Source organism: Synchiropus splendidus, chromosome 1, assembly GCF_027744825.2.
Source record: "Synchiropus splendidus isolate RoL2022-P1 chromosome 1, RoL_Sspl_1.0, whole genome shotgun sequence".
Lineage (NCBI taxonomy): Eukaryota > Metazoa > Chordata > Actinopteri > Syngnathiformes > Callionymidae > Synchiropus > Synchiropus splendidus.
This window is the reverse complement of record NC_071334.1, coordinates 12,978,286-12,991,903: the sequence shown is the minus strand read 5'-3', so window position 1 is coordinate 12,991,903 and position 13,618 is coordinate 12,978,286. Positions and strand designations below refer to the sequence as shown.

Here is a 13,618-nt window from a genome sequence, read left to right as displayed (position 1 = left end):
GATACGACAGAGTACTGTAAGAGAGGTGGAGCTAGCTACGTCACACGCATTCCAGCATGCTGGCATGTCATCTGTGGCCTTCCAAATTCCACTACATATCATGGTGAAAGGCTGAAGCTCTCTCTGTGTCTTGAAAGGGCGTTTTGGAGTCCAAATCATTTGAACAAATTTTTGTCTGCAGAAAAACTCGCAGAGGCACAGAGACGTTTCGCCACCCTGCAGAATGAACTGCAGTCGTCTCTGGATGCGCAACGTGAGAGCAGCGCTCCTCCAGGCCTGCGGAGACGGAAGACAGTGTTCCACCTGTCCCAGGAGGAACGCTGCAAACACCACAACATCAAGGACCTGAAGCTTGCCTTCAGCGAGTTCTACCTCAGCCTCATCCTGCTCCAGAACTACCAGGTACCATCGCAGCGACTCGCACGTCTGTGACACCACATCATGACGTCCCTCTTCGTGTCCCCAGAATCTAAATTTCACCGGCTTCCGGAAGATCCTCAAGAAACATGACAAGATCCTGGACACCCCTCGCGGGGCGGACTGGCGTGTGGCTCACGTGGAGGTGGCACCTTTCTACACCTGCAAGAAGATCACCCATCTGATCAACGAGACTGAAGTACGTCTCCTCAAAGGTTTAGTTAGAGTCAAAGAAAAACTCCTAACCGTGGTTGTGGTTGGGTTCTGTGCAGACCCTGGTGACCACTGAGCTGGAGGGCGGCGATCGCCAGCGGGCCATGAAGAGGTTGAGAGTTCCTCCACTGGGAGCAGCACAGGTCAGAGAACACGCTGTTGCGCCATTTTTTAAAAGGGGCTTTATTAAGTTTGACAAAAAAATCTCACCAGTAAATGGTGTGGTAAAATATAAAATCTATAATCTTGAAATAATGACCTGTTTTCAGCCTGCTCTGGCCTGGACCACCTTTCGTGTGGGTCTTTACTGCGGGGTCTTCATGATTCTGGCCATCGCTTTTGTTCTCACCGGTAAGTGAGAAGGACACTGGAGTCTGTTGAAATGAAGGATCAATATTGAGGGAGAGTCTGTCTGAAACTTTCAGGTGCCGTTTTCATCCACCACGAGAATGTGTGGCCGCTGGTGCGGATCTACCGAGGTGGTTTTCTACTGATCCAGTTCCTCTTCCTGTTGGGCATCAACACTTACGGCTGGAGACAGGCGGGAGTCAACCACGTTCTGATATTTGAGATCAACCCTCGAAACAACCTCTCTCACCAGCATCTGTTTGAGGTGAGAACAAAATTATAGCGGTATTTTCAAATCCTCATTTGATGTGTGTTAACTGAACTTTCTGTTGGGACTACAGATTGCTGGCTTCCTCGGTGTCCTCTGGTGCATCAGCATCCTCTCCTGCCTCTACTCAGAGTACACCTACATCCCCATGCAGATTAACCCTCTCATCCTCTACGGATTCATGGTGCTTTTCCTCATCAACCCGTTCAAGACCTGCTACTACAAGTCACGATTCTGGCTCCTCAAACTTCTGGTAAGTCCCACTGCCCCGAAAAAAATATCTTATCTGGCAGTAAAGTTGTAGTTAACTGTTGAATAAAGTAAGGTAAAAATAATTAAGATAAGATAGAAGTCAAGAAGTGCACTATCACAGTGTTTTTCAACCTTTTTCAAGCCACGGCACCCATTGTTCATTGAAACAATCCCGAGGCACACCACCAAAAGAACCTCAGCCAAAGCGACTTGTGCTTAAAGAAAATCCCGGATTAATTTGTGAAAAACTGTAGCTACTGAAACTGGGTAGTTATTTTGCCATGCTATTTGCAGAAATAAATAGCAGAAATGTATTTGTTTCAAATGTGTCCAGAAAGGGGCAGGCCATATGGCAAAATATACCATGATTTATTCATGTATTTACTTACTTTAAATAACTGTTTTGATTTTATCACTTCTCTTTTGCATGATTTTATTGTAGTTTTGAGTTTCCAGACAAATCCTTAACATTCTTTGTTTGAACTTGCTTCATAAAAACAATTGTTCTTTCTAGTTTTTCACCAACTTTTAAACCAGCAAGCAAACTTTGACAGTCTATGAGTATCAATAAAGTTTTGAAGTCAGCTCAGTTTGCCGTGAGCTCTGTTAGCTCTGCCGTTCAGACAATCTTTGGCGCTGCGGGTCCGACAAGGATCACTCCCTCTGTCGTTCTGTGGTGAAGGTGTGTGGTCAAATTAGAGCCGCATCAGGTTTAAAAACAGCTGGAAGTTGCTCATGTGAGCGGCTTCTTCGCTGTGTGTGTCGCGCATCAACACACTGTAGCTCTACAGTATAGTGTAAAGAAAGAATGTCATGTGATCTCCACATGTTGGTTGCTTGTCAACACGTTCTAATTGTCATGATTTAATGTCATATCGCCCGCCTCTGTCTCTGGACAAATGAGGTGAAACTGGATCATTTTCCCACTGAACTCCAGTTAAAATCTCTATCAAACTCCTCTACCTGCAGTTCACTCAGTCACCTGTTCTAGGGAGCAGTGACATTAGATTCCTCTTCTTAAGTGAAACACGACGACTGAATGTAAAAAACAAAAAACAATGTTTTTCTTTCCCTCCACCGCTACAACTTCAGTTTGTTCTCTGGGTCAAACATGGCCGCATGTATAATAGAGTCTGCTCATGTTTACAAATCCTTCTGCATCTCTTTCTTCTTTGTCTGCGGCCCAGCTGCAGGGCTGCACTGCAGCGAGTGTGAAGACGGAGGGCAGCCAGTTGAGGGATAATAGAATGCAGCCTCGTCTCGGGGGACGTGGAGGCTGTGACTGTGCAATCATTACAGTCATAGATCTATCAGTACGCTGAGCCCCCCAAGCTTCTTTGTCCCTCCCCTTCCTTCTTCTCTCCACACTCTTCATCACTCCTCCTCCTCCTCCGCTGCGCCGCTCCCGACCCTCGGATCCTTGTCCTTTCCTTCACACCTCACCCCCTCGGCTGAATGCCCACGATCAATGACACAGTTTACAGAGCGAACAAACTGACCAGCTGCCGTTGTTTGCGCTGACCAGCGCAGGATGCAGACTCATTTCATATCACCTGGATGAAGGTGTTTGCTGAAGAAATGAAAAGCTAAGCAACCGAAGAGACCATCAGATATTGCGCCCTGGAATCAATACACCCCTGATTGACAGGTGGAATCAATGAAGACCAATTTAATCGGTGTTGATATGAGATCAATGCGCCTGCCCTGGTGAGTGCTGGTGCGTGGGTTTGGTGTGTGTCGAGAGCAGTGCAGGGACTCCTAAATGTCACATGTGGCCGGAGGCGGCAGGCGGGTTAATGGAAACAGTCAGACAGGCTCGGATCAACTAACCAAGTCTGGTCAATAACTGAGCTCCTGCCATAGTCAACATTCCCATGGAAGCTGGTGCAGGAGCCGCCGCCAGGTTGCGTCAGGTGCTGTTGTTGTTGTGGGCCATAGACTTGGTGACACACAAACAAAGCAGTGCACATTAAGCGTGACTCAGCGTCCTGAGGCTCGGTGATAAGCGGCAGGGTTTATCACAACAAATGGATGGAGGCTGCTCCCTCCTTGACTGGAGTTGAATTACACGCTAACTATCCTGTTAGGGACACGGCCTCACGAGTGGGTGTTTGTAACTGCAGATGTTTTCATTGAATATGAATGAGCAACACTTGAGTGAACAAAAGTATAAACACTTGAAGAATATAGTTGTATAGGGATGGCAGTGAGAGAAAGTACACGAACAAGACTGTACTGACTAGTAAGGTGCAAAGGTCAAGCCTACTTTTCCACACTTGATGCCTGTTGGACGACTCCCTGGTGAGATGAACCAGGTCTGTCCAACTGGAGGAGGCCAAGGGGCAGGGCCAGGGTTTGCTTGAAAGGCTGTATTTATTTTTGCTTTTTCATTCACGTTTTCATGTTTTGTTTGTTTTCCAGTTTCGTGTTTTCACCGCTCCATTTCACCGGGTGGAGTTTGCAGACTTCTGGCTGGCGGATCAGCTCAACTCCCTGGTGGTTGTCCTCATGGACCTGGAGTATCTGGTCTGCTTCTACATCTTCGAGCTGCAGTGGAGCAACAGCAAGGGGCTTCTGCCAGCCTTAACAGGTGCGTCTTAACAGCATCTGCACAACAAAATTTCTCGGTTCACGTCCCAACTTCCTCTGTCTGAATTCTCTTGGCTCCAGACTCCAAAGGTTTCGTCTGCCACAGCTACTCGTACGGTCTGCGTGCTATCATCCAGTGTCTGCCCGCCTGGTTCCGCTTCATCCAGTGCTTGAGGCGCTACCGCGACACCAAGAGGGCCTTTCCTCACCTGGTGAATGCTGGGAAATATTCAACAACGTTCTTCGTGGTCACCTTCGCTGCGCTCTACGCCACACACAGAGGTGAGACACGAAACTCGAAACGCTAGTGAATTGATATTTACATGCATTCAGGCTCTTTGTTTGTCTGTACAGAGTAAACAAAAACAAGACAAATGCATTTTAGAGAAACGTCATTGCATTTAAGTTATAAGTGACCTGATTTGGTGGTGTTTGTTTGGATTTAAGGTTCAGAAGTTTCCTAGTTTGGTCACATGACCAACAAACTGTGGACTGACCAATGTTTTGAAGGTTCATTCAGTAATTCCTTTCTTCTTCACGTTGTGTGTTGCAAAAGAACGCCGTAGTGCTACTGCCATCTGCTGTCCGCTTGACGTCATTACATGCAGGTTGTTATTGATAAATTTAGTTTTTTTCACATTTTGGGCTCATAAACGTGATGAATCTTCGGTGGACAGTGCAGAGTGAGCATCCTTATTTCTGCTGGTGCCTCCGAGACTAGCTCTCACTTGAGGGGAAGGGTAATGCCACGACTATTTAATGTGTGTTTCAACACTTTGTGGTCCCCTCCTGACGCTCAGATGCGAATCGTTGAAAGTTGCATTGGCATCTGTCACAATAATCTTGAATCTTCTCAATCAGTTCTTAAGTAAATCATCTCTGCCGCTGTTGAAACCGAGAGTCACAGTGAGAAAAATCTTTCTTTCTCTTCTCTGCTGTCAGCAGTTATGCGAGTGCTGTTCCGCTGAAAGCACGAATGACCTTCAGCTCCAGCGCTGAAGGTTGACCCTGGCTTCTTACTCGGTGCTGGAAAGCTTTATAATTGAAAGGAGAAAAGGCTTTTGTCGAACGGAGCAGAATAAACAAGACTCAGACGTGCAGGTAAAAGGTCAGAAAACAGATTTGAGCCCGGTGGTGCAGAAATGGCAGGAGCATATCAGACTCCAGTCTGGAGTAAACCACCGCCGCTCCTATCAAACTGTTGCAATCATCAGTCCAGTCACTGGCTCTGCTGCTCAATTATCCTGCGATTTATTCTGATGCAGCAGCCTAATCACAAAGGGCTTCATCTTCAAAGCTGCAGGATCATAAAAGCTCTATCTGCCTTTGCATCTTCCGTCGCACGTACAAGATATTTTTAAATCCAGTTTGTCTCTGTCTCACATTCCTGCACCTCCAATGTGTTTTCATGGATAGCGTTGTGCTGAAACTGTAACGCTTCTTAAATACGAATCGAGTCAGTGGTGTGATTCATCAGCCTGTCGCAGCAACCTGAGGTCGATGAATCAGGAGGAATCGAACCGCAACTTCCACGGAAGGCGTCCATTAAACAGTATCCTGCGAGCTCCAGCGCTAATGGCCTCTGCTCATGTCTTATTCTCTGTGAAGACCTTTTCATCTCACGCAGTAATGGAGTCACTCTGGTTCAGTGAAGAGGTTGGTGGAAACTCTCACACTAAGTGAAAGGATTTGGAGCGGAGATTGGACGTTGTTGATGTAATCAAGGCGAAGGATTGAGCATATTTCTTCTCCTTTGGTTCAGTTACTTCAAAGTTTAACTGTTCATAGCGGTCAATGGTGGAACATGCCTTGTAGTCAATGACTGCACTGCTGATCTTCTTGCTAAAACACCACAGATCTCAATGAAAAAAAAAACTATTATTATTAATAATAATAATACGTTATTTCCTGTTCCATTTTTTACATGCACGGATTCACACTAAGATGTGTAACAACTCTCAAACAAGAATTAAAAACATTCACTGTGAGTGACGCATCTTCATGTCGATGTCAACAGACGTCGTGTGAAATGTCTCCCCCTAGTGTCACTCGGTTAAATAACATGCAAATACCGCGTTAATGTTCATATTTAATATGACCTACTTATTCATAAACCAGAGCAGATTGCGCACTTGTTTTGTTGACTCATTACAAACAGGTTAATATTCACTGGCAGAGTGGAGTGACACCATAATGGACCCCAGTTAAAGAGTCAAAGTGTTTGGGCCCAGAGGTTCGTCTGAGCGGAAGCTCAGTAGTCAGAGGATGGATTTCCTGTTGAAGCCGGGATTCCTAACCCATGTGCCATTAACGTGGTAGCTGATCTCCTCAGGATCAATACAAGCTCCAGAGAGCCTGCTGCTGTTTGAGAACCAGGTCGATCGTTCCACATGCTAATGTGAAAACACTCAACCTGGAAACAGGGCCTGAAGACAGACTGAACTACTCCACAGATCCTGCTGTAGAGAGCAGACAACTCACCAGACAAAAATCTGAGGCGGTAGAAATGAGTTGCTTTCACCAAACCGTTTGACCCATTTTGGCATGATAGGAGTGTTTTCTGAAGAGGATGACCTCTCCTCTGTTGACGGTGAAGTCTCATTTGTTTGTAAAGGATGAAGAATACAGTGCGTGCTGCACAAGAACAACAGAAACCTCCTCCCACTCTTGTATGTGAGTGATCTGTCCCGGGGTCTCCTCCCTGTTAGAGGAGCCCATCCTCATCCCAGCCCTGTGCAGCGGGCTGCAAAAAGGTTTATTCATGGGTCATTCAAATAGCTAACTAACTCTCATTAGATATAGCTGCTATGTCTAAAAATATTTATTGAAATATGTCTGGAACATTAGTAGAAATGAAGCTCATCTGATCACATGAGGCAGTGCAGAGCTGTCAGTCAGGGTTATTTGAAAGGAAGGAAAAATGTGGTGGGAGGCTGACCGACATAAGAGGAACGTCAATTGAGGGATTTGATAGAGACAAGATCACGGTGTGGAGAAGGTGTGGAGAGGTGCGCAGCTACCCGCCCGAGGCGGAACACACTGGACGCTGCTGGAATGCAGATGAGGCGCTCACAACTTTATCTTCTGAGGGAGGAAATGCAACACAGATAAATGAAGTTAAAAGACTCTCCTCTGGGTGGAAGCTCTGTCTGCTGCCGTGAACTCTAATTCACCTCAGTGGAGCCACACCTCGGCTGATGCTGCTGGACATTTGAATCTGTGGAGTGGGCCACAATTCCTACAGTTGAGCCTAAACACACAAGGTGCATTCAGCTCTGTGACATTAACCACACATGTGTGTGTTCCTCTGTGACAGAGCCATGAAGTGTGTGTGTGAGACAAGACGTCGGTCCACCGCGAGCTGCCGATCGATGTCCATGTGAGGGAGCGTAACCTTTGCTTGTCACAAAAGGGAGAGACAGTGAATCATTCAGCCGAGGTGTCAGTGAGGAGATGCTATCGGTCTGAACTCAGCCACAAGAGAGCAGTCGCTAACAGAGATGAGCCGTGGATCCCCGTCGTCCTGGCAACCTGTTGGTGGTGAGCAGGAAGAAGTGGCGACAATGACGGATGGCGCTGAGCTTCTGTCTGGGCGTAGTGACTGTGTCGGCCTGCAGGGCGCTGTTAGTCTGGCAGCTGAGTCAAGTCGTGGTCCTGAACCTTTTTGATCTCAGGGCCCATCTTTCCCAGAACAAATGGCCCCGCGGCTCATTCAATTGAACGGATTCATTCCTCTAGATTTAATTTGTGTTCAATAACCATATTTAGTCTACTCACACGCAAACAAACCAAAATCTTATGAAATGACATGAAACCATGTGATCATCGCAAAGACATTTATTTGTCATTGAAAAGTCCAAGCAGCAGCAAAACTAGATGCAAGTCATGTTCATCAAATTTACTAAAGAAAAAAAACAAGAAAAAAATACACTTGATGCAAAGTGTTGAGAAAATTGGAAAAATTTAATATAATTCTGTATAAAATAAATGAATAAAATCATGTCTAAATATCATAAAATAAAAATAATATATTTTATTTAAGCTCTAAAGAAGAAATAAGTGTAACTGAAAGTATCGCCATAAAATGCTTGAAATAATTTTCAAAACTGCTCCAACAGGTACTTTCATGAACAGTTTGACTGTTGAGGGGGCAGCATTACTTTCTTTATCATTTTTTTTTCACACACTTCTCCATAGTTGTTAACTGTCACAGATTTGCAGCTGTCAAGTCAATTCAGTGACTCACTACTGCCACCATACGTGGATAATGTATTCAAACTGAGCGTCACGCGGCCTTCAAAGGAGGCACTCATGGCCCAACCAAGGCCCCCGGCCCTATGGTGAAGAATGACTGGTGTAGATGAAGGTTTCCAGGCAGTTGATGTCAAGAGAGCTAGCAACTGATGGGACTGAGCAGAGATGACATTATGTCAGAAAGAATCTCACTGGAGGTCAGGGGAGAACCAGGTGGAGAGGTTCCGCCTGAATCATGACGAGGTCAACATCATGGCCAAAAGAGAAAGTCACATTCAAACGCTGCTAAATTCTGCTACAGAACAAGATATACTGATGGGGTCTCCCTTGTGTTTCAGAGCAAGGCCACACAGACGCCGACATGTTCTTCTACCTGCTGATCGTGTTCTCCACCATCAGCTCTCTGTACACTCTGATCTGGGACCTGCGGATGGACTGGGGTCTGTTTGACCGTGGAGCCGGCGAAAACACTTTTCTCCGAGAGGAAATTGTGTATCCACACAAGGTACAACAATCTAATATATTTTACTCTCTATTTTATTTCTGTTTCATTTACCAGAAAATGGTCATTTAAACATCATAGTTACTGATAAAAATTAAAATAGAAAAAACGTACAAAGAAAATATACTGCGATGTGGCATTTTGAAGGATGAAAGAAAAGGTTCCCATTTACGATAAAAAAAAAAATCTCCACCTGCTTCGGTCCGTCCAGGCTTATTACTACTGCGCCATCATAGAGGACGTCATCCTCCGTTTCGCCTGGACCATCCAGATTTCTCTGACCACGATGACCAAGATCCACTCAGTGGGAGACATCGTCGCCACCGTTCTGGCGCCACTGGAGGTCTTCAGGTGAGTGGGGTCACTGAAGTGTGACTGCTACTCATCCCAAAATCTGCCCTAAGCTTCCATTTTTAATGTTCATGTTTAGCGGTAGAGAGTCCCATTACTCACGGCCAGGCACACCACCACTGGTACCTCTGCCACTTTGTGCTTAGTTGAAAATCTGTAGAAAGTCCCCATTCATTTGTGAAAAATTGTAGCTACTGACTCTTGGTGATTTTGGCATGTTATGTGCAGAAACTATTTATTTGTTTTAAAATGTTTCCAGAAAGGGCAAATATATATATGAAAAAGGTCATGGTTTATTTATTTATTTTAAATAACCATTTCGATTTTGTCGTTTTGCATGATTTTATTCTAGTTTGGGGAATTTCCTGACAAATCTTTGACATTCTTTGCCTCAGCTTCATAACAACAATGGCTCTTTATTTCTTCACATCTTCGAGCGCTTTTATTTGGTTCTGTATTTAGCATTAAGCCAACTTTTAAACCACAAAGCAAACTTTGATGGTCTACAAGTGTCAATACAGTGAGCCGTTAGCTCAGTCCATCATTCTCCTGTGAAGGTTTCTTGTGGTCAAGTTAGAGTCGCATTAAGTTAAAAAACGTCTTGTAGTTGGGCATTTTTGCTGTGAGTGTGAGGGAAGAGGAGCATCGTAGAGGAGTAGCATCGGCATAGATCTATCGTGTATAGACAGAATGCGAGTGAATCCATGTGATCTCCTCACGTCGACAGGTTCTAACTGTTCATGATTTCATGTCATCATATGGTCCACCTTCATCTCTGGACAAATTGGGAGAAACTGGCTCTTTTGCACACCTGTTGAAAAACACTGTTCTGGGGAGCAAGAAGTGCGAATCTGCTCTAAACATCAAACCTCAAGACGTAGTGAGGTTGGATGGAGGATGAAAGCGAAGTGGGAGATGAAACTGATCTAAATGACAGTAACACGCGACCTTCTGTCTCCTCACCATCGCAGGCGTTTCGTGTGGAACTTCTTCCGCCTGGAGAACGAGCACCTGAACAACTGCGGTGAGTTCCGAGCGGTGAGAGACATCTCCGTGGCGCCCCTCAACGCCGACGACCAGACCCTGCTGGAGCAGATGATGGACCAGGACGACGGCGTCCGGAACCGCTCCGGCAAGAAGGCCTGGAAGAGGTCCTACAGCCTGTCCCTGCGCCGCCCCCTGCTGTCCACCTCACAGTGAGTCGGGTTATTTCTATAGCGTTCTCAGTACTGCACACAACTTTTTAGTGAAGTTTCACTTCACCATGACTATGTTCTCAGGTCAAAGAAAGACACGAAGGTCCTGATTGATGACACGGACGACGAGGCCTTCAGCTGAGTCACCAACACACACACACACACACGTCAACCTGCTGACCATGTTCATAAACCTCATAGAAGTTTTATTAACATATTCTAATAGGTTTGACCCGGACAGATCGGGTCAAAGGTTACCTCATCTCTACTGTCTGCTTTAATGTAGGAACACACACACACACACACAAGCATCTGCAGAAGCACAAGCGTAGAGGAATAGCACACACACACACACTCTCTCTCTCTCTCTCCTGGATCGTCCCTGTCCTTCACTCATTCTTTTCCTTCAACCTCGCGGCTGCTGACGACTGTTTACACTAACTGCTTCAGGACAAACAGGGAAACACAACAGAAGCCAATAACAGACTCGTGGTGCTTCTCCAGACGCCACGGGTGCAACTCCGACGTCCTATCAGGAGAAATCAGCCGGTTTCAGCCCGTTGATCCTTTTAATACGCCACCTTTGTTTTCTCATGTGGAGAGGCACTTGCAGGAAAAGTGCACCTCCGTGGAGGAGAGGAGAAGATCTCTGCTTGCTCTGTCAACGCTCTCTGTTTTCTTCATGAGTGGACTTTTTCTGTGGTGGACAAGTGCTGCCTGTGTGTCGTTTACACTCGTGAGACGAGTTTCAGCCTCCGCCATGATTGTTTATGTATTTTATAAGGTGTGGAATGTTTTTTTTAATGTATCACGTTTTTACTAAATTGAGTCTTGGAGATGTTCCAAGCTCTTGGATCGGTGTGCCAAGCGTCTCTTCTCGCCAGCTAGTGGCTTTGTAGTGTGTTGCTCTTCTCAGTAGACCGACGGCCAAAGTTGTTCTCATGTGAATGTTTGTTTTGCCGCCAAGAGTCGTCCTCAAGATGGTTGGGTTAAGAGTCGCAGGCAGTGCAAACGCCAGTCATGATCATGTGACCACACGCAACACGCCCCACTGACAGTGAAAACATGGGTCGGCCTTGAACTGGAGGTGACTATGACAAGACGACAAGACTCTACCGCCGCCACGATGTAATGGCTGCGAGCCGAACTAGATGTGACCTGAATGATCGACTAACAGTGGAACATTTCAATGAACCATCACCTCCAGTCAAAACCCTCCAAAATGACTAAAGGAAACAAGTTTTATTTCACTTAACAAGGATCATGTGACAGGTGAATGTGTTTTTGCTCATACTGCTGATAACCACACACTACTCACTGACAAACTGCAGCTTGTAGACATCTTTTATTTATTGCTGTTTCTCTCCTGCATGGAGAGAACCAAAGACCAAATGAACAGAACTAAATATCCCTGAATTATTGAATTATAAAGGGAACCTGTGGCACTCGAAAGAAAGACACCTCTCTAGCCTCAACTTGCCCATGAGTGGCTCCACATCAAGCTGGTTCTCTGTTCTTTTTTTGAAATGAACTGAATTAAATTGTTAAAAATATGTCTTTCCCTCTCACTGCCAGCGCGAACAATCGGGGAGACAGATCCAAACTCACGTGGAAAAAGATCTTAGGAAGGACTTCAGTCAGTTCAGAAGAGTCCAAAATGATTCAATTTTAATCTCATACACTAGTTTGAAAGTGAACTTTTTTTCTGTTGCTCTTTTTTAATTTAAAATAATTTTGATTTATCTGGCGGTATTGATCAGTTAGATGTAACCACTGGTTTCTGTCGATTATGTGCATCATCTCTGTTCATCTTCACGCCCTGAAGCCATGTTTCTAGTAGGACAACGTGAGCCACACATCCATCAGAGAGCACACAACACAAAGGCAGATAGTTTTGTACAGAGTCGGTTTAACCTGCATGCTGCTTTTACTGTCTACATTGTACATAATGACTTTAATTTATTTGACCTGATGTGTATATTAGCCGTCATCGATGCCTCAGATTTCGTATGAGCAGTATTTTGTAGGCCATTTTTTGTGACCCTGCACTTTTTCCATGTGGAAAGCTGTTTTCAACGTGTTTGTAAAAACAAAAAAAAAAGACAAAAGAGGATCAAAGGTTGTTCTCTTTTAAAAGAGCGTGGTGGTAGAGTCGGGGTGGCGGATCCTGAAGCTGTGATGTTGTTTTCCAGTGTACATTTGTGAATGTGCATGAAGATGTTGTGGACCTGTTGTTGTCCTGCAGACAGAAGCAGTCGACACACGCTGCCGGAGTGTGTCACGTTCGACTGAACACCCAACAAACCATGTGGTTCCCCCGGACTGCTGTGAAGGTGCTTGATGTCTGTAGTCTCTCGATGTAGTTTGTAGCTTCTCTTATCTAACGGACTGTGAGTGTAGCTGTAGTTCTGTAGCTGAATGTTCTGATAATCTTAAAGGTATCTCACTGTGGCTAAATGTGATTTGAAGAGATGTTAAGACTTACAGAAAAAAAAAAGAAAACGTCTTAGTTATTGAGTCATCCTCCCCTTTCTTCAGAGTAGTTTGTGTATAACACTGTTCTATGATGGTATTTGTATTTCTGTACACACTTTTGGTGATCCTGTCATATCTGGGTTTTATAAACCACAATTATTTTCAAAACTTCCACCAGACTCTTCTGTCTTTTCTGTTGCTGGGTTGCTTGATCTCACAGCAGCGCCAGAGGGAGTTGTGAAGGAGGGATCACGTGCACACCACACCCCATCAACTGTGGCAGGAGTGAGTCATCCAGTGGAGATATTGCAGGTAGAAGGCCAGAAAGAAGAGTTCTTTCTACCTTAATGGTAGAAACAATAGTGGTTACAGCAGAAGTTGACTCAGTGATCATGTGTTGATTCCCTGTTTGAGTTGAGTAAAGCATCTGAAGTCCAGTATACTCAAGCTGCTCAAGTACTTGAGAGTTAGTCTACCTACTTCCTGCCCACCACTATGGAAACTGAACACCATCTTCACCGGCATTTGAGCAGCAGTGTAACCAACAATGGAGATAAAGGTCCGGTAGGCTCCAGCACTGGTGTCACCCCGAGCACAGCAGTGGCTGCCACTTAACTGAAGATTGAAAAACAAAAACTACACACACCCACCTGGGACGCAGTCCTGCTTTACATCATTGCGGAAAGGTGAAGCAAGTCAAGCAGGCTTCTAAATGTCTCTCTACTGACACCCTCAGGGGCCTTATGGAATTGC

At 45.3% G+C, this 13,618-nt stretch overlaps 1 protein-coding gene across 1 annotated transcript in view; it reads left to right on the top strand.

The window, feature by feature from the left end:
• xpr1a (xenotropic and polytropic retrovirus receptor 1a) overlaps positions 1-13,037 on the top strand; it is a 53,612-nt gene extending 40,575 nt beyond the window's left edge. The window contains exons 4-15 of the mRNA XM_053859638.1: positions 182-402; positions 467-616; positions 690-773; positions 900-981; positions 1,056-1,243; positions 1,320-1,499; positions 3,920-4,088; positions 4,169-4,369; positions 8,680-8,846; positions 9,055-9,194; positions 10,166-10,390; positions 10,475-13,037. Of these exons, the coding sequence (XP_053715613.1) occupies positions 182-402; positions 467-616; positions 690-773; positions 900-981; positions 1,056-1,243; positions 1,320-1,499; positions 3,920-4,088; positions 4,169-4,369; positions 8,680-8,846; positions 9,055-9,194; positions 10,166-10,390; positions 10,475-10,532 (1,865 nt within the window). The 3' untranslated portion in view covers positions 10,533-13,037. The remainder of the gene's footprint in view (positions 1-181; positions 403-466; positions 617-689; positions 774-899; positions 982-1,055; positions 1,244-1,319; positions 1,500-3,919; positions 4,089-4,168; positions 4,370-8,679; positions 8,847-9,054; positions 9,195-10,165; positions 10,391-10,474) is intronic.
• Positions 13,038-13,618: the final 581 nt, after the last annotated feature.